The sequence below is a fragment of the Colobus angolensis genome, unplaced genomic scaffold, assembly GCF_000951035.1.
Source record: "Colobus angolensis palliatus isolate OR3802 unplaced genomic scaffold, Cang.pa_1.0 Scaffold414, whole genome shotgun sequence".
Lineage (NCBI taxonomy): Eukaryota > Metazoa > Chordata > Mammalia > Primates > Cercopithecidae > Colobus > Colobus angolensis.
In genome coordinates this window covers 894,979-921,729 of record NW_012117533.1, presented here as the reverse complement: position 1 = coordinate 921,729, position 26,751 = coordinate 894,979, and the positions used below count along the sequence as shown (strand labels likewise).

The 26,751-nt window shown below is 43.7% G+C and overlaps 1 protein-coding gene across 1 annotated transcript; it reads right to left on the bottom strand.

The window, feature by feature from the left end:
- Nucleotides 1-273: 273 nt before the first annotated feature.
- On the bottom strand, nt 274-26,091 carry MAP3K8 (mitogen-activated protein kinase kinase kinase 8). The gene is made up of 8 exons (XM_011956337.1): nt 25,741-26,091; nt 20,516-20,874; nt 12,514-12,681; nt 10,579-10,840; nt 9,354-9,460; nt 2,810-2,962; nt 1,550-1,796; nt 274-404 (listed from the first exon to the last, which is right to left on the bottom strand). Exons 2-8 carry the CDS (start codon nt 20,849-20,851, stop codon nt 274-276), a joined length of 1,404 nt encoding a protein of 467 aa, XP_011811727.1. The 5' UTR covers nt 20,852-20,874; nt 25,741-26,091.
- Between the last annotated feature and the right edge of the window lie 660 nt (nt 26,092-26,751).

Below are 26,751 nucleotides of genomic sequence, written 5' to 3'. Positions count from 1 at the left end.
CTCTCAAATTCCTTCCTTAGAATCACATCACCTGCGAAATGAGAACCTTGAGACCTGTTGCGTATCAGATAGCTTCACAAGTCAAACACAAAGGAGCCACTTGGAGGCACATTCATGGGTCATGGGAGGTCACACTGCTCCTTCAAAACTGGCCCCATTCACTGTACAGGGCCCCTGTGTCAAGGCAGCAGAAGCAGCCCCCAAGATCAACGCTGTCTTAATTTAGAGCAAACATGACATGTTTTTTGCAGTGGCATGCCAAAACATGCCACTTCAGCCATATTCAAGTGTTGGTGGTCCCCGAACAAGACTGAAGTAGCCAGCCAGAGCGCCGAGGTCTATGTAGAGAGAGCGTTGTCTCTTGAGCATCTCAGATTCCTCAGTGCTTCCTGTGCATGAAGAATCTGAAAAGGAAACCATTAAAAAGTAAGTTATAAGAAAACCTGTCAAATAATAAATACCTGTTCTTTCTGCAGTGAAATAAATCCTTTGGGGCCTAATAAAACAGTGTCTTAAGCGTGAAAGATGGGTCTTTGAACATTACGGATAAGTTCACATAATAGGACATAGAACAAAAAGTTCAAACGGGAGTCATTGGAGACAAGAAATAAGTTAGAAATCCTGGCATATTTTTCCAACAGCCAGATCATTCTCTTTAAATACACAAAAGTCAGACAAGCAGCAAAGAAATATAAACAAGTGCGCCAGGCTTGACATCTGGGTTTGGACCTAAATGGATTAAGAATGCCACAGATTTTTAATAAAAATGGAAACCCCTGTCTATGCATATTCAATGCTCCTGAAAGACTTTCTTAAGTTGGAAAAATTTACAACTGGCAAGATTTTAAGCCAAGGAAGATGGAAATGCAAGTTGACTTCAAACTCAGTATTTTATCTGTGCAGGGCAGTGCCATGATGTTCCCCCACCAAGGACTGGGGTGGCTTAATATAAATGAGTTAGGCTGGGCACGGTGGCTCACGCTTGTAATCCCAGCTCTTTGGGAGGCTGAGGCAGGTGGATTGCCTGAGGTCAGGAGTTAGAGACCAGCCTGGGCAACATGGTAAAACCCTGTCTCCATTAAAAATGCAAAAATTAGCCAGACATGGTGGTGGGCACGTGTAATCCCAGCTAGTCAGGAGGTTGAGGCATGAGAATCACTTGAACCCAGGAGGCAGAGGTTGCAGTGACCTGAGATCATGCCACTGCACTCCAGCCTGGGCAACTGAGCAAGACTCCATCTCAAAAAAAAAAGGTGAGTTAAGACAAATGTTGCAAAAAAGCAGGTTGTAGAAAAGCAAGTCAGAAGCATTTTCCAGTGACTGTACTACCTACACTTGCACTGAAAATCTATTATAATTTGGTGCTAAATTAGCCAATTTAAAAAAAAAACATGCTTCTGTTAATCTTGCTGAAATTTCTCAAGCAAGGTATGGTACTCAAGAAGTCATTTCCTTTTTTTCCAAGTGCTTTCATGAACTACATTAGAGGTTGGATGTGGACAGAAACAGAAGGGAAGCAAGGGTGCGGCACACAGCAGGGTGTCCTCACCAGCAATGTTCTCAGGAAGTTCCAGCTCCTTCCTACTCAGCAGCCTCTTGCGCTCAAAGAGGGCAGAGTCTAGACTCTGACAGCGTGGCTGATCCTCTCTGGGCGGGTTCAGGGCCTCATGTTTTAGTAGGTCTGCGGCTCTTGGGCGGTGATTGGGGTTTCTCTCCAGCGCAGCTTCTATTAGCTCTCTCATCCCTGGACTGCAGTCATCTGCAATGTCTTCCAGTGGAGGCGCTTGCTTGTGGATCTATGAACAAACCAGCTCTCTTAGCATCAAAGGTATGGAGATACACCCTCAACAGCAAACGCACGCTAGTAACAGGACCTAGAAAGTAATCCGTTTCCCACCACATGCCCTGCAACAAATGCAGTTCGTGCCCTTAAGCAAGCAAGCTTCCCTTTAATTTCTTTTTTCTTTTCCCTTTGAGACAGGGTCTCTGCTCTGTTGTCCAGACTGGAGAGCAGTGGCATGAACACAACTCACTGTAGCCTCGAACTCCTGGGCTCAAGTGATCCTCTCACCTCAGCCTCCCACGCAGCTGGGACCACAGGCCATACACTACCACACCTAGCTAATTTTTTTTTTTAATTTTTTGTAGAGATGGTGCCTTGCTTTGCTGCCCAGTCTGGTCTTGAACTTCTAGGCTCAAGAGATCCTTTTGCCTTGGCTTTCTAAGGTGTTGAGATTACAGGCGTGAGCCACCGTGCCTGGCCCACTTTAATTTCCAAAGGATACCAGGTTAAACCCATCTTCTGGTTTAATGTTGCAAAAGATAAATGCTAGGTTTGAATGTCAGTGACAGCTTCAAATCAGTGGCCCAAAAGTCACTACGTAGTAACAGGGAAGTGTCTGCTCCTGAATTTATCAACAGTAAAATGGGAATTGCATGTTCCACTACAAGCCACGCTGGTGTGAACGTTAATAATAAAAAATGTTTTAAGTGTTCAAAGAACATATACAACTTCGGTGGCTGATACATTTACGCTACTCTGATGCTAGTAGTATTGCATTATTACACATAAAATGGAATAGCATAATTATGCCCAATGCACATTTTAGTAAGCTCCCACGAAAATAGCTATGTTTTCTTTGCAAGAATGGAGCTTGCTTCTACATGGGAAGAACTTGTAGCTACCTGTCATTTCACCATTCCCTCATTCAGATAGGGGTGGTATAGAAGGCAGAGTAGTCCCTCCCAGCCTGCAGGATGCATAACTCAGCCCCCACCCTGCCCCCAGGCCTGGTTGAACCCCACTTACTATGTACAGGTAGGAGGGATAGGCTGAGCGAGGGTAGCGCTTCACCCAGGGCGGGGTGCCCGTCTGCATGTGGATGAGCGTGGCTCCCAGGCTGTAGATGTCTGCTTTGGTTGAATGGCCCCTGCATAGGATGACCTCTGGGCTCATGTAAATCTGAAAAAGAAGTGGGAAACATTCAGCTTCATTCCCCTCCTTTGTGTGGGGTTTCATTTCCCTACTCGTTCTGGAAATTGACTCATTCGCCTTAAACTAGGAGAATAATGTGGGCATTCCCCAGGAACCATGAAGCTCTTGCTGGAGGTGTCCCTGCAGTCTGATAAAGAACACCTGGCTGGGCGAAGTGGCTCACACCTGTAATCCCAGCTGAGGTGGGCAGATCAGTTGAGGTCAGGAGTTCAAAGCCAGCCTGGTCTCTACTAAAAATACAAAAATTAGCTGGGCATGGTAGTGGGCACCTGTAATCCCATCTACTTGGGAGGCTGAGGCAAGAAGAATTGCTTGAGCTTGGGAGGCAGAGGCTGCTGTGAGCCAAGATCGCACCACTGCACTCCAGCCTGGGAGACAGAGTGAGACTCCGTCTCAAAACAAAACAAAAAAACACCCTTTTCTGGTTGATCTGGCGGCAAAGAGACTAGAACCAGGAATCTATCTGGGAATGCCACTCATCAAAGTTCTGCAGTACACTGATCAGGTGTAGCTAAGTTTTCTACTAAGAGCCAATTCCTTTTATATTTAAATGAACTACAAATAGACTTCTTGATCTGTTTGTTGTTACATTGCTAACCCTCTAAATATCTGCAATGATAAAAGGCGATATAAGTCTATAGGGTATTAACACAAATGTCTTGAGAGGGAAAAACTTAAAAAAATAAAGTGTAATGTTGTAAAAGTGATTCTAAAGAGTCATTTTTACAAACTGTTATTTTTACCTACCATGTAGCCCAGTGACTAAATATTAAATGCAGCCATATTAACATTGTATAAGTTATTTTTGGTTTCATGAGTCCATGCTGAATAAATGGGGTTGGTTTTATAAATAGTTTCTCTAAGAAGCATTTATTTCAAAACTTAAGAAAGAAACAAAGAGAGGTGGGGCATGGTGGCTCATGTCTATAATCTCAGCACTTTGGGTTTTTTTGTTTATTTTTGTTTTGTTTTTTGAGACAGGGTCTCCGTCTGTCACCCAGGCTGGAATGCAATGCAATGGCGCGATCTTGGCTCACTGCAACCTCTGCCTCCCGGGTTCAAGCTATTCTCCTGCCTCGGCCTCCCAACTAGCTGGGATTACAGGCGTGTGTCACCATGTCTGGCTAAGTTTGTATTTTTAGTAGAGATGGGGTTTCACCATGTTGGCCAGGCTGGTCTCAAACTCCTGACCTCGTGATCCACCTGCCTCAGCCTCCCAAAGTGTGGGGATTACAGGCATGAGCCACCGAATCTCAGCACTTTGGAAGGCCAAGGCAGGAAGATTGCTTGAGCCTAGGAGTTTGAGATCAGTCTGGACAAGATGGAGACCCCCCATCTTTACAAATTAATTAGTTACCTAATTTAATTAAACATTTTTTTAAAAAGGAATACAGCAAACACTGGTGGCCAGTTATTTGTATTCATGGCTGCTGCAGATATATAGTAGTTAATATCCTTATTATCAATATTTTGCTTGAAACAGCTTGTACACTGTCTGCCACGTGAATAAGAGAATGGAGGTCAGTGTTCCCGGAATATATTTCAGGGTAAGTAAGTAGAGAACTAGCTTACAAAAAACAAAGAAACTGCCCAGTCTCCCCACCCTAACCCTGCTCAACTCCTTCCTACAAGCCACTTCCGGGCCAGCTTCCTTTTGCTCTCAGCAAACAGGTCAAACTGAGCTCCTGTTCTCAAGCTTTCCCTGCAGCAAAGCCAAAGGATTTTCCAGAAGGACTTTGCTACTAATTAGATCACCAAGTTAAAAAATTAATGCACAACATTGTACCTATAGTCAACAATAGTGTATTGTACACTTAAAAATTTGTTGAGAGGGTAGAGTTCATGCTAAGTGTTCTCACCACAATCAAATAAAAAAGAAAAAGAAATGCAATGGGTATTATTAACTGTCCATAGAGGATGCCTACCTTCTCTCCTGTACCCCCTCCTCCCCGCCAATACAGCAAGGATTGGGCCGAGTGCTCACTGCTGGTGTAGGCAACAGGGGTTGTGCAGAGGTGGCTCTGCAGGTTCTACGTGACTGCACGCCTAGGCAGCCTGGGGAGATGGAGCATCTGTAAGCCTGGTGGCCTGGGTGCTGCCCCTCAGGCAGAAACCCTGGCTCAGGGCTCTTGTTCTTCAAGCTCTACCAACTACCAGATAGATCACGGAGCAGCAGAGCATGACGTTCAAGCACTCTGGCTGATTAGAAGGCATGAAACAGCCCTGGTAGGGCCAAGACAGGGCTCTCTGAGAGTTCTGCACCCTTGGGGCTGGGCACCGCAGCAAGAGAAAAACTTGATGTCAGTGATCGAACCCTTCACCTCTCAACATGTTTATTAGAAAGGGAAAGAGACCGTATGTGTGCGTATATGTGCATGTGATGATTATATAGTTAACTTACAAAGGTAAAACCAAGCAGACTTAGAAGGACTTTTCAAAAAGGACTAAGTTCTAAAAGTAATTCTGATTTGCTATTCACATTCACAATGTATTCTTTCTCTGTACCATGTAACTCAAAAACAGTCGATTCTGTGTACACCAGATTAACCCTGTATGTGTATTACATGGTTACAATAGAATGCTCTGAATACTGATGCTTAGAGAGAGAAATCAAACAGGGGTAAGCAGGATTTGCATTTGGGAGCTATACTGCAGAAATCAGAAATTGTCTATGTGCAGTAGCCACATGATCAAATTCTAACATCAGCCAATCTGCACAGTTGACTGACTAATTCGATCTCCTAGCTCTTTAAGTAGGAAGAGTAAAAGCAAGCTTGTTGAAAGGTTTCATTGGTGACTTCACAACTTTGTTCATTACCAAACTTCAACTTGTGTGTATTAGGCAGATAGTAAATGCAGGCTGATTAGAAGAGGATTTATATTTATAAACATCGAGGCTCAGTTTTGCACTTCACAAAAAGCAATTTGCATTTGCCAAAAATAACCTGATCCAACTACTACTCAGGAGTAAAATATGTTATTATCTCACATCCATGCATTCTGCTAGACAGCCCCAGAAAGAACACTTCTTTCTCCAATGTTGCAAAATGTTCAACTTCACCACACTGCCAGGAAGAGAAAAGTATTTTCCATCTTTCATACCATAAATAGTTTGTTTCTTAAACTGGTTCCAGGAAAAAGGGTGGTGGAATATTACATATCTGAACTCCTGACTAACGCCAAATATGCTGAAACATTTTCCAAAGAAAACATGTCGTAAGCATTAAGTCTTATGAGATCTCACATTTTGGTAAAGTTTTCTTAAGATCGAGGGACTAAGCATTCTTAAAAACAAACAAACAAACTACAGTTTCCCTTCTGAATATTGTTCTGCTCAAAGACAAACTATCAAGAATCCCCGCTTGAGTATTTTCAATAATAACTTCGGTAATATTTGCAAAAGCAAGGATTTCTTCTGTTGCCCCGGAGAGTCTTGGCTTTGAGAGAGTTGAGAAAGCACTTACAGAATCTTGGTTTTTTTTTTGTAGGACAAGGTCTTGTTTTACTGTCCAGGCTATGGGTGCAGTGGCATAATCACAGTTCATTGCAGCCTTATCCTGGGCTCAAGCAATCCTCCCACCTCAGTGTCTTGAGTAGCTGGGACTACAGACATGCACCACCATGCCATTTTTACAAAAAGTAAAGTTTTTGTTTGTTTGTTTACTTTTTGAAGTGACGGGATCTCATAATGTTGCCCAGGCTGGAAGAATCTTGGTTTGAAAGGAAGATAACTTTTTTGTTGCTGTAATCCAGTTCAGTGCAACACGTATACTAGCTAAACTAGACTAAGGGTTGTCATCTGATTGAACACCAAGACTGACCTGGTAACCTTGACATAGAGGTGCAGTCAAAGACCCTCTCTATTTCCTATGGGCACTTCCAGCAAAGAGAAGGGCATGGGGCTGAGTGGCTCAGGCAGTGAAGCTTCCCCGAGTAGTGGTGAGGGGCCAAAGAGGCAATTTTACACCCATTTACCTTCCTGCTTGCATCCAACCTTGTGCCCATCACAATCAACTGTGAACTAAACTGTTGTGCTCTTTCTTTTCTCCCTTCCCTTCCCTTCCCTTCCCTTCCCTCCCCTCCCCTCCTCTTCCTTTCCCTTCCCTCTTTCTTCCTTCCCACTCTCTCTCTCTCCCGCCCTCCCTCCCTCCTCCATCCTTCCTTCCTTCCTTCCTTCCTTCCTTCCTTCCTTCCTTCCTTCTTTTTTTTTTTCAAAAGAGATGAGGTCTCACTATATTGCCCAGGCTGGTCTCGAACCCCCAGGCTCAGGCAAACCACCCCCACCTCCTTGGCCTTTCAAAGGGTTGGGATTACAGGTGTGAGAACACCATGCCCATCCCTAAACGGTTGCTCTTTCAATAATTCAGGTAACTTAAAGTAAGTCCCCCTACCAAAGAGTGAGGATTGCTGGAGTACCACTAAGGCTTGCTCCTCATTGCCTTGTCTCATGCTTCCTTGTTGGTGCCCACAAGAACCTGCCACATAGCAGATGCTTAACGGACACTTGCTAATTGAATCAACCAGCCAGCATAATGATGTGAATATTAAATATATTATTTGGAAGCCCTCGAATGAATTTTTCAGAATCTCATTTAGAGTCAGGAAAGAAAGGCTTTTTCTGGGTCGTTTTTTGCTTCACAGATGAGTTAAACATGAGTGCTGTTTCACATCTTTAAATAAGATACATTTATGCTCACTACTTGAGGTTTATTATAGAATTCCTAGGCTCAAAGAGAGGCCTTTAGAGTCCTCATAAATATTAATGACCATGATAATTCAGACTGTCATTGAGCCAAAACTCAGTGATATTAGTTATATCAGTAATATATTTTAATAATGTATGTAGTAGTATATTTTTTTAAAGTTATGTAGCAGTTAGACCTTAGGGTGAGACTTAGAAAGAACTCTGGTTCAAGTCCAGAGTCTGTCACTGAGTGACTCTGAACACTTTATTTTAATCTCTGCAAACTTATTTCCTTTATTGTGAAATGAGAATAACAATAGAATTTGCTTACAATAATGGTATTTACAACAACTGGGTTGCTGTAAGGATTAAATAGCATACTGCTTTTTAAGGGTTAAACTTATTATAAAGTTAACTATAATTCTACAATTATTATGAAAGCTGAACTGTGGGCCAGACACGGGGGCTCACACCTATGGTCCCAGCACTTTGGGAGGCGGGAGGATCACTTGAGGCCAACAGTTCAAGACCAGCCTGGTCAACATAGTGAAACCCCCATCTCTACTGAAAAAAACAAAACAAAACAAAAATTAGCTGGATGTGGTGGCATGCACCTGTAATCTCAACTGCTCAGGAGGCTAAGAAGCACGTGAACCTAGGAGGTGGAGATCGCAGTGAGCTGAGATCATGCAACAGAGTAAGACTCTGTCTCAAAACAAAACAAAACAAGACCAAAACCAAAACCATACAACATATAGCTGAACTGTGGATATGATCTATTTGCGGGGCGGGGGCGGGTTTGAAACAAGGTCTTGTTCTGTCTTCCAGGCTGGAGTGCCCAGGGCTCACTGCAGCCTTGAACTCCTAGGCTCAAGCAATCCTCCCACCTCAGCCTCCCAACTAGCTGGGACTACAGGGGTGTACCACCACACTGAACTAATTTTTTTTTTTTGAGATGGAGTTTCACTCTTGTTGCCCAGGCTGGAGTGCAATGGCACGATCTCAGCTCACCTCAACCTCTGCCTCCCGAGTTCAAATGATTCTCCTTCCTCAGCCTCCCGAGTAGCTGGCATTACAGGTGCCTGCCACCACACCCAGCTAATTTTGTATTTTTAGCAGAGACGAGGTTTCTCCATGTTGGTCAGGCTTGTTTCGAATTCCCGACCTCAGGTGATTAGCCCACCTCAGCCTCCCAAAGTGCTGGGATTATAGGTGTGAGCCACCGTGCCCAGCCCTAACTATTTTTTTTATAGAGATGGGGTCTTGCTATGATGCCTAAGCTTGTTTCAAAGTCCTGGGCTCAATTAATCCTCCCACCTCAGCCTCCCAAAGCACTGGGATTATAGGCATGAGCCACCACACCGGGCCAATATGATCTATTTTGTCATTACATTGTTTATAAATGTTCTATGTTATATATATCAACATGTATATTATATTACAAATACTACTATGTATTATAAATAACACAGCAAAAAATAAAATAAAAAATCAGTGCTAAACTTAGTACTTGACACAGAGCAAGTGCTCATTAAATGTGTTCCAAGGATAATAATGACTTAATGCAATGGATTTCTTTCCCTTCTTTGTCCTTCATTCCCACGATAATTCTAGAACAATTTTTCATTTTTATTCTTAATAAAATAGTAACCCTTTTCATGTGAATATAATTACCTCTGTTCCTCGGAGGTCCTTAGGAAAATAGACATCTTCAGTCATTTGAACACTTAGGCCAAAATCCACCAAAACAGCTTTCGTGGACATGAAAACAATGTTGCTAGCTAAAATGAGAGGAAATTTTTTTAGGATAAAATTTTTTATATATTCGTAAGTCAAATGAAAACATTATCTGAAACAATGATGAATCTCAAATCAGAAAAGACTGAAATGCTTCCTCTAGTGAGATGGGTGTATTATATTCAAAAGGGGAGAATGCATCTCAGATTTTAGGTGAAAATCACTTCGGATCCATCAGGAATTCAGCCAATGTGGGTATGAATGATTGTAGCCATTAATAATGTTCAAGAACTTGAGTTTCAAACTCTAAGATATAAGCATATTGTTGTCAAGTCACTTTTCTAAAGCAGAAAAGTAAAATACCCATTTTTTTTTCCCCAGTAAAAGTTATGCCACTCTAATTTAGTACTAGCTATTAAAGGTTTACCTATTTCCTCATCATATCAGACTCCTAGAAAACAGTTATCAAAGTTGTGTTTAATGGATTATTGTTACATTGATATACAAAATGAAAGAGGTATTTGTTTCTCAAAAATACTTGTCTCTGTGTTTGTATGTTTTTAAGTAAATTGCATTTTTTTGGGTGGGGAGGGGACGGAGTTTTGCTCTTGTCACCCAGGCTGGAGTGCAATGGCGCCATGTCAGCTCACTACAACCTCTGCCTCCCAGATTCACATGATTCTCCTGCCTCAGCCTCCCAAGTAGCTGGGATTACCAGCACCCAACACCACGCCCAGCTAATTTTTTTTTTTTTGTATTTTTAGTAGAGACAGGGTTTCACCGCATTGGCCAGGTTAGTCTCCAGTTTCTGACCTCAGGTGATCCACGTGCCACAGCATCCCAAAGTGCTGAGATTACAGGCATGAGCCATCACGCCCAGCCTAAACTGCAATTTTAAAAGCCTTTTTAACAGAGTAGTACCTAATAGATATGTAGGTATAACTTTTCAACAACTGTTCAAAGTAATCTTTCCATATGACTTGGAAAGCTCTAGTAACCCCGCATGATTCTAAGACATGTCTCTGGAGAAGGAAGATGGACGGTGCTCTGAGGGAGCTTTCCACCCTTCATGGAAGGTCTTTAGATTACAGGAAGGAGCTTGTTTGTCTCCTGAATAACTAGTCTCTTTGAGCCAAAAGGGTATATGTCCAAAGATACTTACGTTTAATATCATGATGGATTACTTTCTTTGAGTGTAGAAAATCAAGTCCCTTGAGAACATGCTTTGTCACCCAAATAATTTCAAATTCTCTCATTGGTCCACAGCTCTCCAGTTTCTCCAAAACAGACCCTCCCTCGCCTGCTTCCATAAAGAGATGGACAGTTTCACCCCACAGGACTGCGCCATACAGCTCTGCGATGTTCTCGTGCCGGAAGCAAGCCTGGATTTCCACATCAGATGGCTTAAATTGATCTACTGGGATCTAGAACACAAAAATACGAGCGAGATTCTAAACAACCCCAAAGTCATCTTAAAAATATATAATATAGGTCAATGCAAAAACCAAAAGCAAATAAATGCCCTGAAGAATACTCTGCCCTGTGTGAAAATGGACTGCCCAGTTACAATACTGTTCGCCTCAGATCTGCCTTTAACTATGTTAGTCAGCTTTCAGTATAAAATTCAGAACAAGAAAATAAAAAACAAAATAATGAGTTATTATTTTCACTTAGAAGTCAGAAATCCATCCAATGTTTTCAAATTATGAATGAATCAAAAAAGAGATAATTTCTCACCTATTAGACAACAGTATCTATGGTACCTAGATTTTAGGTTATATTTTCAATATTTCAGTTTGTTGTGAGACAGTAGGAAGTGTTTGTTGCCACAGTTCATACTCTATTATAGCAACGTATTTAAAATAAGCACTGGAGCTGGGCACAGTGGCTCATGCCTGTAATCCCAACAATTTGGGAGGCCAACGTGGGCAGATCACTTGAGGCCAGGAGTTCAAGACCAGCCTGGCCAACATGTCAAAACCCCGTTTCTACAAAAAATACAAAAATTAGCCAGGCATTGGTTGTGTACGCCTGTAATCCCAGCTACTCTCTTATTACAATGAGAGACCAAGACATAATATTTGGCAATTATTTATTTTATTTTTTGTTAAATCAAAAGTGAGTGCATTTTTTGTTGTACTTTTTCAAAAATTAATTAAAGCAAAACAGACATACAAAAACGTGTAAAAATGATGGGTCCAACTCAATGAATTATCAACTGAATGTACAAATGTAACTCCCATCTAAATCAAAATGAAAAACCACATCAGCCCAGGTACGGCAGCTCACGCCTATAATTCTAGCACTGTGGGAGGCCAAGGCAGGTGGGTGGCTTGAGGTCAGGAGTTCAAGACAAGCCTGGCCAATATGGCAAAACCCTGTCTCTACTAAAATACGAAAATTAGGTGGGCATGGTGGTGGGTGCCTATAACCCCAGTTACTTGGGAGGCTGATGCAGGAGAATCATTTGAACCCAGAAGGTGGAGTTTGCAGTGAGCCAAGACCCTGACACTGCAACTCCAGCCTGGACAACAGAGCAAGACTCTGTCTCCAAAAAAAAAAAAAAAAAAGAAGACGGGATAGGGTCTTTTTAATCATTGACGTATTTAAATTCAGCCTTTTAAATCTGCCTTCCTGAGAAGGCTACCTCCTTCCCAGTTTCTGCCTCTGCCTGGCCCCCTCCGCAGTTGAACGAAAGGAGAAGCACCTAGAATTGCTCCTACTTCGCAGGATGGCTCTTCTCTACCTCTCTCCAAGAGTGATGATGTTATTTATACTCAAGACTGCTTGAGGCCAGGAGTTCAAGACCAGCCTGGGTGACACACTGAGACCCCATTTCTATTTTGTTTAAAATTTAAAAACCAGCACTTTCCTTGTAATCATCTAGATTAAAATCAGCTATGCTCCTAAACAGATTTTTGGGGCTGAATGGCCCCAAGTAGCCAACGAATTCAGAAAAACAAACGCTTTGAGGCAGTGCACCCTTAGATAAGATCCAATCAAAGGATAAAAATCTTTGGTTAATGCAAATGGACAAACAAACAAAAGCCAGAATGCCAAACACACAGTGTGGGTTATCTAGTTACGTAACACATACCAGTTTACACGCCATTCTTTTCTTCGTCTTTATATCTTGTGCCAAGTATACCTTTCCAAAGGCTCCCCGAGGAATAAAATCAGAACCAATATTCCTGTAAGTCAGCTTCCAAGGGATCAGGAGAACATCAGAGTCTATTTGGTAACGCCCATTTTGAGGAGTGATGACCTACAGCGAAATAAAAATGCGAGAGGGTGAGAACGTCAGTCAAGCTGGCTTTTTCTAAGTTTCCATTAGGAAACTGGTTATTTTCGCAGCATTCTGATACACAGTTACGAAATTAATGTCACCGTGCTTAATCCTACCAACTGTACAGACCTATATCTAGAGCTCGAGGAAGTCAGAGAGAGCATGTAACAGACACAGGTGCCTGGTCAGACCTGGTCATATTTCCACCTACTCATGAGTAATTAATTGCCAAATAGAACTTTAAAAATTATTTATCTAAAAAAGCATGACTATGGCAACCAAAAGGTTGAAAATAAAGATTGCGTAAATACAAACCGTGCCTGCAGGTTGACTTGTTTCTATTAAAATGTGCGAACCTGTTAGTCCGCATAGCTATTACTCACACATGATGCATACAGAGAAAGAGCATCAAAATTAACTGATGATCATGGAAGATTTTGGAAAACCACAGCGTATGCCAGAGCTATGAGTTGACAATGCTATGCAAATTAAGTGAGGGCTGAATTACTTCTCATCTACTTACTCACTTAATATCTATTGCATGCATTGTATCTATTGCATGCAAAAAAGTTGCTAGGCACTGTGTTTGGTGCTGCGGAGGCAGCCATGAACAAGAGATGGCTGATCCTTGACCTCCCAGGGTTCACGAGCAAGCTGACTCTTAGAAGTTTTGAAACTAGTTGATTCAAAAATTGAGAGACAGCTGGGAGCAGTGGATAACGCCTGTAATACTAGCACACTGGGAGGCTGAGGCAGGAGGATATCTTGAGGCCAGGAGTTCAAGACCAGCCTAGGCAACATAGCGACACCTTATTTCTACACAAAGAAATAAAAACACAATATAAATTTTAAAATAATAGAACAAAAATTAAGAGGTCTACTCTGATAGCAATGTGGGCTCAAAGGCACATGCATTTGTCAAAACTCATAAAACTGGACATTTAACATCTGTGTATTTGGCTATATATAAAATATATTTCAATTTTTAAAGCGGAAAAAATTAGAAGAGAAAATAATTATAATCAAAATTAAAACAAAATAATATGGTAGTTCATGGGAAATGCGATCTGGAATACCTGCCTGTAACGTGTTCTTTCAAGGGATAAGTCACCTCAGTACCAGTTTCTCCTCAATGTAATCAGTAATATTACAGCTTCTGATTCGGAATTCAGGAATCATGAAACTTCTTTTTTTTTTTTTTTGAGATGCAGTCTTGCTCTGTTGGCTAGGCTGGAGTACAATGGAATGATCTTGGCTCACTGCAACCTCTGCCTCCCAGGTTCAAGGGATTCTCTCATCTCAGCCTCCTGAGTAGCTGGGATTACAGGTGTGCACCACCATGCTCGGCTAAATTTTGTATTTTTAGTAGAGACGGGGTTTCACCATGTTGGCCAGGCTGGTCTCGAACTCCTGACTTTAAGTGATCCACCTGCCTTGGCCTCTCAAAGTTCTGGGATCACAGGTGCGAGCCATGGCGCCTGGCTCAGGAATTGTGAAACTATTAAAGGACCTTAACTTATTTCAAGTAACAGAAGAAGCTGAACAACTAGGTGCGGTGGCTCACGCCTATAATCCCAACACTTTGGGAGGCTAAGGTGGGAAGACTGCTTGAAGCCAGGAGTTCAAGACCAGCCTGGGTGACACACTGAGACCCCCATTTCTATTTTGTTTAAAATTTAAAAGCGGCAGCAGCAACAGCTGAAGGGAATGTGACAAATCCCCAAATCTACGACATGGGAAGAGAATGAACTCCTGATTCTTTTAAAAGAATTGTTTCTGTTTAAAATTCAAAAGCAGCAGCAGCAGCAGCTGAAGGGAATGTGACAAATCCCCAAATCTACGACATGGGAAGAGAATGAACTCCTGATTCATCTGCAGATGCGTGGGACTTCTCACTTGGGACACGGCTACAGAAATAGTTCTAGTAACTGTAAGGGCCATTCAGTCAGCTCCACCACTGCTAAGTTTAGCTACACATCCCACAAACAGATGTGTTCACTATTAGTCAGGGAATAAAGCAGAGACTAACTCTAATGCTTAGAAATATGAAGTCATTAAATTTAGAAACTATTTACTGAGCGTTTCTGCCGTGTGAGACCCTGTGCAGGGCCCTAGAGCTAACATGAATAAGTGCAGATGGCGGTCTTGCCTTGTTTGAAAGATGACTTCCTTTCAAGAAGTATGTCGCCTCTGGTTGCTGGAGGCCTCTTTTGCAGCATGCTGAGAACATGATGGATTTAGTCCCTTTTGACATTTAGACACTCAAGAGCACTTGCTGATTTTCCCTTTCTTGTCATTAAATATTTACAGGCCTGATTTCAATGCACCCTCCAGTGAACCATCTCTGTGTTTAGCTCACTTTCGTGAAAGTTTTATCAACCTAAATTTGTTGTAACCCAATTTGGGTTGTTTTGTTTGTTTTTGTTTTGAGACAGAGTCTCGCCCTGTCACCCAGGCTTGAGTGTAGTGGCTGGAGTGAGCTCTCCTAGGCTGGCCCTGAATTTCTAGTGTAATGTGCAAGTCCTGACCAGTTTGTAGTTCTGCAAATGCCTGGTTCTTCCCCTAGCCCTGGATCCCCTGTATTTAACTTTCTTTTTTTATTTTGTTTTGTAATGGAGTTTCGCTCTTGTTGCCCAGGCTGGAGCGCAATGGCATGATCTCAGCTCATCGCAACCTCCGCCTCCTGGGTTCAGGTGATGCTCCTGTCTCAGCCTCCCAAGGTGCTGGAATTACGGGCATGTGCCACCACACCCAGCTAATTTTGTATTTTTGGTAAAGATGGGGTTTCTCCATGTTGGTCAGGCTGGTCTCGAACCCTGTATTTAAATTTTAGATGGGTGTTTTTCTTCTTTCTAGGGGCCCTTATAGTTTTTTTTTTTTAAGACAGGGTCTTGCTCTGTCACCTAGGCTGGAGTGCAGTGGCCCCATCACAGCTCACTGAAGCTTCAACCTCCCAGGCTCAAGCGATCCTCCCACCTTGGCCTCCCAAGTAGCGGGGACTACAGGTGTATGCCACCTCACCTGGCTGACTTTTTTATTTTTTGTGGAGATGGGGGTTGCACTATGTTGCCCAGGCTGGTCTCAAACTCTTGGGCTCAAGTGGCCTCAGTCTCCCAAAATGCTGGGATTACAGGCACGAGCCACCACACCCAGCCCTATCAAACCATCTTAGGGAACTCTATGCTGCTTATCTCTGCCAATTCTTCAACTTACCAAAATCATCTCTAAGGGCAGGCATTATAAGCACACTTTCTATTTCCTCATCCAGATCACTGTCATTTATACTAAACAACACCGGGCCAAGAAGCAGCATATTGAGAACAATTTTTAAGTATTATAGTAAGAATAAATTCCACAAGTGACCTGTGTGATATGCTGCTATGGAACAGACATGGTATTGATCTCTAGTCATGCAGGCATATTATCTAGCACAAAGGCCAAGCTAGCTCTGTCCTACTCTGCTGATCACAACGAATGGATCCTCACATTCAAAATATGGCCCCGAGATAGACACCAATACCAGCCTGAGTTCATAGCGTCCTGCCCAGATGATGAGAAAAGTTAACAGCACAATTCATGAGAAGTCATGGACACAGTTGGAAATGCATGTGAAAGAAGAGAGAAGATCTGGGGAACACGCAATTTGAAAAATTTTGGAAGGACTGTCATAAGGAAAAGGTGTAACAATTGTATACAACAGTAACTCCCACAAGGCCTTGCGTCCATTTAACACTCACTACGTGTAACTAGGTCATGTGTATTCATTAATTGCTCCAAATATCAACCCTATGGAGTGTCATGATGTTATCCATTTTATAGATGAGTAAACTGAGGAAAGGACGGGTGAAATGACCATCCCAGGGTCACACAGCTAATCCGTTTCAGAGCTGAACTACATAACACAGGTACTTTAATTCAGGGCCCATCATCTTCAAAACTGCTCATCATATGTACTTTTTTTAATGGCCAACAAGTAGGGCTTGCACTAAATGGTCAGAGATGAATTTTGGTTCTATATAAGGAAGAGAACTTTCTTACAGTCAGGACTGGACAAATAGGAAACTGTGTCCCACTGTGTCCCAGTGTGTAATAAGCTCCTTGTCACAGTAGATTTTCAAGAATAGACCAAAATGTTCTACCAATTATTGGAGATGATGAACAGGATTATTTGAGTACTAGACAGAGGGCTGGACTCAAGTATCTTAAATGCTTTTTCAACTCTGAGAAGCCATAACTCCATGACTAAGCCCTAAGGAACATCTTCAGCATTTCACACTTATAGATATAAAGTTGTAAAAAAGTGAAGGAATGGGGTCCTTCAGTCCCCATAAAACCACCACAAAGTTGAGTGTTTGGAACTCATTTCAGATTATTTGTTCCCAGACCAGGTTATGAATCAGCATAGATTCTAAAAAACATGCAGCACTCTTACCCAAAGCAATTCCCAGGTTAGGCTCCCAAAGCTTCTTCCCCAGGTCTTGCTGGATGTTGGTGGGATCTTTAACGAACATTATTTTTAGTAAAATCACACACACACACAATCACTGAACATGACTGTGCTTCAGGATACTTTTGTAATTCCTGGTTCTGCACCCTGTCTAAAAAACTCTATGGTGTTGTGGTTGTTGGCTGCCTGAACATATCAGATCTCTATGTCTCTGGGTCTCTGCACATGCTGTTGGAACCCTCTCCACTTCATCCCGCTGACTCCAACTCAACGCTTCAGACCTCAGCTTAGGCATCAATCCTTCTTGGAAGGCTGTGCTGACATTCTCCTTCCTTCTACCACACTCATGGCTATGTAAGGTATCCTGCCTGTGCACTGCCAGAGCAAACAGGGTGCAGGTATGCTGGGAAGCAGCACATTCTACTATAATTGCCTATTTAACTGCATCCTGCACGCACCAGGCAGCAAGCTCCCAGAGGCACAGACTGTTCCATACTATCTCTAGCACCTGACACGCTGTAGATGTCCAAGCTATGTCTAGCAAATGAATAGGTAAATACTTGAATGAAAGTTTCCCCATCCCTATGTAGATACACTGTATAGATGGATTTTACCTAGGAACCAATCGTGTAACAGATAATCAGCTGCTATTTTCCTGAAGCCGAGAGTTAGAGAGCAGCAAATGAAGCCCAATGAGTAAAGTTTTGATAGGGTAGTGGGTGGAAGATGATGGGAACAGAAAGATCTTGAACATTGGGTGGTTCCAATGTTCCATGTGAGGATGAAAGGGAGCCGAAAGCAAGCCTTGCCTCCCTCACTACTGTCTTGAAGTGACTGTGTTCAGAGATGACAGTCCCAATCCCTAGGCTATCATTTATGAATCACGGAGCTCGAATGGGTTACCTAGCAGGCACAGCAATGTAGTCCATCTTTAATGTGAGTGGCAGGAAAGTCAACTGCAGTCCCCCAGAGCCATCAACCACTGGGTCGATTTGCCTAGTGAGGCCATGTCTACGATCCAATGGATTTTAAGGTCCTCCTCTTATTCTATTCTGTTTTGTAGTCTTCTTGTTTTATATGTTATATTCTTGATCATTTTTAAAATAAAAATCTTTTTCAAGTTTTTCAAGATCCCTGCCTTTACTTATGTATTTGTTTACTCTTAAAATTTTTCCTGGCCAGGCGCAGTGGCTCACGCCTATAATCCCTGCACTTTGAGAGGCCAAGGCGGGTGGATCACCTCAGGTCAGGAGTTTGAAACCAGCCTGGCCAACATGGTGAAATCCCGTCTCTACTAAAAACACAAAAATTAGCTGGGCGTGGTGGCAGGCGCCGGTAATCCCAGCTACTTAGGAGGTAGAGGCAGAAGAATCACGTGAACTCGTGAGGCAGAGGTTGCAGTGAGCCAAGATTGCGCCACTGCACTCCAACCTAGGTGACAGAGCGAGACTCTGTCTCAAAAAAAAAAAAAAAGTTCTCCTTAATTATGTACTTGTTCATTTAAAGAGCACAGGACCCATGGCAGGTAATGACAACATTTTACTCAAACCCTTTGCTGATACAATTTTACCCTCCTCTTAATGTCTTATTCTCTCTCCTTTTTAGGATTAACTTTTCTAGTCCCACTCCTAAAAGACTTCAGAAGGCTATTTTTTTGTATTGCTTCTAATGTTCCTGAATTTCTTTCTGTACATTCCCAGACAGGCCAGGGGAATAGGCAAACATACCTAAGTCTTTGCATGTTTACAAGCAAGAATAATTTGGTTTTTTCTGCATATTTTCATTTAAAATACTCATTTTTATAGAAGGAACAGGATTTAAAAAAAAATTCATTCCCATTTTAACAAATAAACTCGTTAAAAATGAGAGAAATACACACACAATTATATTTATCGGTATAGACATATATATAACTTTGAACCCGAGTTCTCCAACTATCCTTTAGTTGAGAAAATCAGATATGGCTTCTAGTTCAAATGATTACTTCTCATTTATAAAAGGAAGAAATATTCTGAAGGTAAAGTACTTAGTCGACCATTAAATAGAGCTTGATAGATCCAGACCAAAGCAGTCACACAACAGTGCAAAATACAATCTTGCTCCATGGTGAGCTATGGTTGAATATGACTGGCTTCTGACAAAACAATTCACTACATACCCGACCTAAATTACTGTGTTGTTTTTCATTAAATGAATGTGGTATGCAAAAAAAACAAAATAATTAAGTACTTTGTCTGGACTCCATACTCACTCAGCACTGCCTTTCCCCCCACATTAGCCATTTTGCCATTTAGATACACCAAAAGAAAGGGCGTCACTTTCATCCATAAGCATATTTTGTAAGTTACCACCTACTCCTTTGCAAATTATTCTTTTTAAAAATATTAGGTTACCTTTAGCCAGCACCTACATTCACCTCCGCCATACTAAAAGCCTGACAGAATCCCAGGCACACCTAAACACACCACCTGATCTACTATTAGGGCAACAAAATGTTGCCACAATATTTTGCATGATTTGCATACTTGCGATGATTAAGCAAATGTATCATTTGCCATTCATACTTTGCCAATTAAAGAGAGTGAATCTGTGGATAGCTATTTACTGCCTACATACTACATTTTTGCAGAAACGAATTAATAACATTTCAAGATGTGACAAGAAAGGAACAAATAATTCAACCTTCAAGAAGATTAATTAATGACAAAGTGTTTATTTATTCTCCTCTCAGACGAAGAAGTCTCATTAAGCCTTTCTTTTCTGCATAACTGATGAATAAACTTTTTAGTGAACTGTTAAATTAAAACACATTCTTCTTTGTTGTTGTTGTTGTTGAGACAGAGTCTCACTCAGTCACCCAGGCTGGAGTGCAGTGGTGCAGTCTCAGCTCACCACAGCCTCCACCTCCCGGGTTGAGGGGATTTTCGTGCCTCAGCCTCTCAGGTAGCTGGAATTACAGGTGCCTGCCACCATGACAGGCTAATTTTGTATTTTTAGTAGAGACGGGGTTTCACCATGTTGGCCAGACTGGTCTCTAACTCCTGACCTCAAATGATCCACCCACCTCGGCCTCTCAAAGTGCGGGGATTACAGGCGTGAGCCACTGTGCCCAGCCAAAATACATCCTTCTTAATGACCTATTTGTAGAAATACTACTAAAATATGATCAAGAGTCTTTAAATAGAACTTTTAATGAAGACTTTTTTTTGCATCTTTAACATGGAGGTACTTCTTACTGATGATTACATTTTTTAAAATCATACCTGGCAGCCCATCTAAACCAAATTCAAACACCACTCTGCATTAAATGAAGCTGCAGTAGGAAAGCTGAGCACACAGCACCCAACTGATTGGAAAGAAACGTACCATGTTTAATAAAATTCCAGATTCTTGTGGTCGCTGTCCATAAAAATGCTTTGCAGTGTTGGATATATGGTTTGCAAAAGCAAGCAAATCCTCCACGGTTCCATATCTGACTGATGACAACCATGGTACCTCTTGGCCACTAAGCAGTAGAGACTTAGAATGCTCATCGTTTTGATTGCTGTCTTGACACATGGTCATTAGACTGGGTTCATAAACTGCTGGCTCTTCACTTGCATAAAGATTTTCCATAATGTCTATTACATCGGACACATTTAAATGCTTAATTAATAAATCAATCTCTTCTTTATTGTCACTTCCAGTGCTCATGTACTCCATTACTGTTGCGCTTTCTGGAGAGTCTAGGAAAGAACACACAAATCTTTAGTTTATGATATTTGTATTTGCATTCAAGACCAATGGGAAACTAACATACAAGGATTGGCAACAGGATTTTACATGCTTTTGTTCAGAAAACGAGGGTTTTGTGTCAACTGTGTGTGTGAATTCAAGTTGACAGTGCAGAAAGGGACCTAAGATAACCTTTAGTCCAGCTCACTTTGCAGAGGGGAAACCTGAGACCCAGAGAGCCTACTGTTACTCACGGAGTCAGTGATATCAGCTACAGGCACTGAAGACAAACTTTCACTACGCATACACACGAATCAAGAGCAGTTCAGGAATCTTTGAAGGCCTCAGGCTTCCAGCTCTTTAGGGCTTCCAACTTTACACAACCCAGCTATTCCCCCAAAGTGGCACCCTCCCTGCAAGAATCGCTATGGCTTTTTTATGCCTCTGGTGACTTGAAAGAAAAATAAGCTCTTTACTAAATGCAGGAGCTAACTTGGCAAATAAAACTCAGGCCCTGAAAGCCAGAAGCTGTAAAAATGGATTTCAATCTAAACAAATTTGATGGCAATAGGTCAAGTTTCAGGAATGATTCTTATGCAAATGAGTTAAACAGCTAATTGGAAGGGTGACAGGGAACCTTGTTCTCCCAGCGATGAGTATGAGAAAGATGATGATGCATTTAACCTATGATTCAGCTGTCCTCCCTTAGGACCAGAATTCTTTAATAGTGCAAAGCAAACATCTTGAGGGTCCCAGAAGATTAATATCTAGATAAACGGCCCTCTAGAAGCTGTGAGTAGTAGAAAGAAGCCAGGAAAGTCAAATATATCATAAGCAAGGCCAAGTGACTATATTAACCAAAATTGCATTTCAGCTCTTATATACAAATCAGCTGCCACACTTGGAGATCTGTAGATGAGAAAAAGAAAGTAAAGCAAGAGTAAAAACTGACGTTGTTACTCAGGATTTTAGAACAACTCTGTTCTGAAGGAGAAAAGACAAAAGCTCTAAGAGATCTAAGAGAATTTCAAGGCTCATTGGTCTACTTAAATCATCAATTGCACTCCCAAAAGCACAGCCTCTTTCTGAAAGGTATTTCAAGTTCTGAAAAGCAGAAGCCTTTAACACACAGGACACTCAGGGCTAAAGCCACGCATCTCTGATCAACCTGGAGCTTCATTTCAAAGCTCCAGGAAATGCTCCACTGCAGAGCCACCTGCATGCACGACCCAGCCATCTGCCTCTCAGTGAATTTCATTTGACAAAAGAACCATGCAATTTAGTGTCATCATTCACTTACTTGATGGTCATTTTCTGACGTATGAATTGTGTCTGAGGAAAGTGGTCTAGCATCCTGCAATCCAACATTCCTCTGGTCTCAGACTGCTTGGAGTCAAATCTCATCACCTCCCCACCACACTCCCATTTACTGCTTGCATGACGTTGAGCAAGTATCTTAACCTCTCTCAACCTCAATTTTCCCCATCTGTAAAATGGAAGTAATAATAGCACCTACCTCATGAAGTGGTCGTGAGGATTAAAAGAGTTCAAGCTCATAAAGTGCTCAGTGCAGTGTCAGGGGCATGGTAAATAAGCTGTGTCATTTTTAGCTGCTTTATATGCATGAGAGAGGAAAGTACTGAGTCAGACTCCTGGCTTTGCAGATACTGCATTAGCTTCCTTTCTTATCTGCAAATGAGATGTGGCTACCTATTCCCCTGGCTTCTTCGCAGTAAGAAGATTGTATCTAAAACAAGACATAAAGAGAGAGAGAAAAAAAAGGCAGAAACCCATGAAATGCTTTGATGGCTGTTATCAACACAGTGAAATCTAGAGTGAGGGGGCAGCTTCCCCTCCCGAGATCTTGTACATCTTTGAGGGAGATTGTGATTCAGGTTCTTGGAGTCTACTGAGTTAGGAAAGGAACTTCTTAGATTAATGGAGGAACATTTGACTTCGGTTTTACTGAGCCATCTAGTTGCAGTTTCTGCTTGTCGAATTTACTGGAAACACAGAAGTTAAAACAAAAACAGCCCAATTTGGGGCCTCAGGGGTTGAAAGGATCCAAGTCTCCTGGACTTATTTATCAAATGGATGACTTGACAGAAAAACAAAAGTTCTCAGTACTAACACGACTCAAGAAAGAAAGAGGAAAAATGTCCACACAGTTCAAATTCACTCTGCTGATCCGGGAAGACAAATTTTAGAGGTTAAAAAAAAAAAAATCAGTAGTAGTATTCTTTTATTTTGTTAATTGGGGGTTTTCCTCTTTTTTTTTTGAGACGGAGTCTCGCTCTGTCGCCCGGGCTGGAGTGCAGTGGCCAGATCTCAGCTCACTGGAAGCTCCGCCTCCCGGGTTTACGCCATTCTCCTGCCTCAGCCTCCCGAGTAGCTGGGACTACAGGCGCCCGCCACCTCGCCCGGCTAGATTTTTGTATTTTTTTTAGTAGAGACGGGTTTCACAGTGTTAGCCAGGATGGTCTCGATCTCCTGACCTCGTGATCCGCCCGTCTCGGCCTCCCAAAGTGCTGGGATTACAGGCTTGAGCCACCGCGCCTGGCCGAGGCTTGGAGATTCTAAAAGACAAATCCTAAAAGAGCTGTAATACAAAGTTTTGGTTTTTAAATCCTGCAGAAAGTCTCAAGCATTTATACGTAAAACCCAAGAGCTTAAACACACACAACCACACCCTTAAACTCTGAGTTGCCTGGAAAGGGGAGAGGGAGGGAAGCAGGACCCGGGAGGTGGAGGAGTGTCTGACGCTGAGACTTTTCTCAGTGCCTGCATTAATTCCTTAGCAACACAGGGCCCCTGTCACGCAAATCTATGCTCCCCAGAAACCCTGCTGACCAGTTCGCCTGCTAACTGCTCCTGCAAAAAGCCTCAGCACTTTCCAGCCTTAATGAAGCACACAATAAGCTAATGGTTTCTGAGTTATTCATGATCTGTAGCCACCTAGAGAAAGTTCAGATTGTGAAGGTATTCTAGTTTGGCAATAAAGACGTTTAGTATAAGATGATTTTCCCTTTGACACAGTTTACAATAAAAGTCCTCATAAAATTCCTGCTTCCTAACCAAACAGAAAATTATGCCAGCTTCTGGAATTGAAGAGATGTGCAAATATAGTCAAAACTAGTTACACTGAATTATTTCAGAAATCAACAATAAAATCACGAGGAAATTCTGTTCCTAAACATTAACATAATACTCTTGGCTGCCTCCACATACATAAACAAAATGTGAGTGTTTCCTGGCAAGTGTGAATGAAAATGGCTTTCCTGGCAAGTGTGAATGAAAATGGCCAACGTACCAGCATATGCTTCTGCCTCACAAAGAATGACTATTCCTTGTGTTATTTCCCATTGAAAATATTTTTTTTAGGCCGGGCGCAGTGGCTCATGCTGGTAATCTCAGCACTTTGGGAGGCCAAGAAGGGTGGATCACCTGAGGTCAGGAGTTCAAGACCAGCCTGGCCAGCATGGTGAAACCCTGTCTCCACAAAAATTAGCTGGGCATGGCGGCGGGTGCCTGTAATCTCAGCTACTCAGGAGGCTGAGGCAAGAGAATCGCTTGAAGGTGGAGGTGGAGGTTGCAGTGCGCCAAGATCGCGCCATTGCAATCCAGCCTGGGCGACAAGAGTGAAACTCCGTCTCAAAAAAAAAAAAAAATTATATATATGTATTTATACTAATATAGATATATCTATAGATAGATAGATATATCCTGCCAAAATAGTATATTCTCCCTCAGGGCACATCTCTGATTATGTTTTTGTTCTCAAAAAGCCCCGGAATTACGCATTTCAGGAGTATAGAAGGAAGGACCGCCACTCTGCTTCAAAACCTCTAGATGCCTCAACGTTCCCATTTTCTTTACACGACAAAGTCCTTATGGGCCATCTGCCAGACGTCCTGCACACAAACCTCAAACCTTCGGAGAGAGTTGGGGGCGTCAGCTGGAAGTGGATTACACGTTCCTTGGCACATACGACTCAGGCTACAAGTATGTAAAGCAACTGCAAGAGCCTTTCTGTCCCTGTTTTTATCAAGAGCAGCCTTTTATCTTGTCTTCCCCAAAGTGAAATAGACAAGCATCGCAACGTTTCACTCTTAAAGGCAGCGGGTGACTTCCCCTGTTAACTATGGGGGCAATCCCTGGGCGTCCTTCTCCGCCTAGAGCTAGAAAAATTTCAGTCAGTCCTGATCATGCATTATCGCTCGAAAACAACTTCCGTGAAAATAACTTTTTTTTTTTCTCCTAGTATTCTTTCTTAGACCAAAAGCCCAGCCTTCGTGTTCTGCTATGACTCCTTTAGTCACGGGATACAGTCCAGGTTACAAACTTGAATTTAGTTCCAGCCATTCACAAGTCTCTGGGCTCCGCCAGCCCACACTCCCACTCCCTTCCTCCTGGTTCTCTAAGTCAAGGGAGCCTAAAAAGCTTGTAAATTATCAAAGCACCCAGCATTTGGGAGGGTCGGGTCCTCCAACCTCCGAGCTGCACTCACCGGGTCTGGGGCAGGGACAGCGCGGCCGTCCAGGCGGTGTCGGCGGCGGGAGGCGCGGTGACAGCGGGTCCCCGCTTCCCCGCGCACTGCCCAGACCAGCACTGCCCTGGCCCTGCGGATCCGGGAAGGAGGAGGAAGGGGGAGGAGTCGCGAGTCTGCACCCCGTGAGACCCTTGCGCAAGGTGCTTTCCAGCTGTGCCTGGTGCAGCCGGCGACCCGCGAGCGCAGCTGTGGGCACGCCCCCACCTCTTCCCACGCCAGAGTTTTCCCCTCTGCCGGGGGCACCCTCCATTTCTGCATGGGAATCCCCGGGGAACCCAGGCGGGACGAGACCCGAAAGACACGCCGGAGACCCCCAACCCTGGGTTACCTGCGGCCTTGGCGCTCCCACGCCGGCCAAGCGCTCTAGCCGCGGCCCCCCGAAGGTTCGGTGCGATGCTGGCTGCAGGCCCGTGCGAGCCGGGCACGCCGGGCCACCGGGATCCGGCGGCGGCAGCGGCAGAAGCAGGAGCCAGGGCGCCGGACCCCAGAGCGTGGCGCGCAGTCCAGAGCCGAGAGGACAAGTGAGCCCCGCGTCGCCCGCACGTCCAGACCGCCGTGCTCTGCCCCTGACTCACGGCGTCTGAGCCGGCCCAGGGGCGGCGCAGCGGACGCCAGCCACCGCCTCCCCGACTTTTCCATTTCCCCTTTCTCTCCGTAAACAGAAAGAGACTGCCTAGTTGCAGGGGAAGCCAGAGCCCCCGCGCTGGGAAATTCCGCGTCCACCCCCCCGCTCCCCGCCGCCCCTCGTTTGCCCTCTGGGCGCCCGGGCGGAGCTGGAGGCGGGACTAGGGAGGAGCGGAGCGGCACGCGGGGAGGGGCGCAGGACGTGAGCTGCGGCTCGAGTCGAGAGCCTGGGATGTGGACGAGTTTTCCCCCCGGCCTGGTGACCCAAGGCGTCCTGGTGGCGGAGTTGCAAGAGGCGGTTGTGCCCTTTCCCGGTCCCCAGGGAAGGTCGTATATCTTAGTGTACTCGCGCCCTCCGCGCTTCTCTGGAGTCCCAGGGTCCGGCGGGAGGGCACGCTCCCGGGGGGCTGGGAGGGAGGGCGGTCACCAGGCCATTTGCCGCGCGCCCCATGCTCTGGGGTGGGGACAGAGGCGCCTCGTGCCCTCCCAGCCGTGCTGCGTTAGGCCGGGGAAGCTTCGGGGCTTCTCGGAACCGCGACTGTGGGTCCGATTACTAGTAGCACGGCCCTGCCTCGCCCAGATTTCGCTTCAAGTTCACACACACAGAGGGCAATGGCTCACGCACACGTTCCAGCTTAGAGATTTCCAAGAGGCTGCTTCAGGGTGGGCCCGGAACCTGGGTGTTGGGCGCTCGGCTGGGGGCCTGTGCACTCCG

Excerpts from the sequence above, each read along its gene's own strand:
- MAP3K8 (XM_011956337.1), bottom strand. The coding sequence starts at position 20,851 with ATGGAGTACATGAGCACTGGAAGTGACAATAAAGAAGAGATTGATTTA. Across the intron at positions 12,682-20,515 it reads CTGGAATTTTATTAAACATG|GTCATCACTCCTCAAAATGG; the intron begins GTACGTTTCTTT and ends ATTTCGCTGTAG. Across the intron at positions 9,461-10,578 it reads AATCCATCATGATATTAAAC|CTAGCAACATTGTTTTCATG; the intron begins GTAAGTATCTTT and ends CTCTCATTTTAG.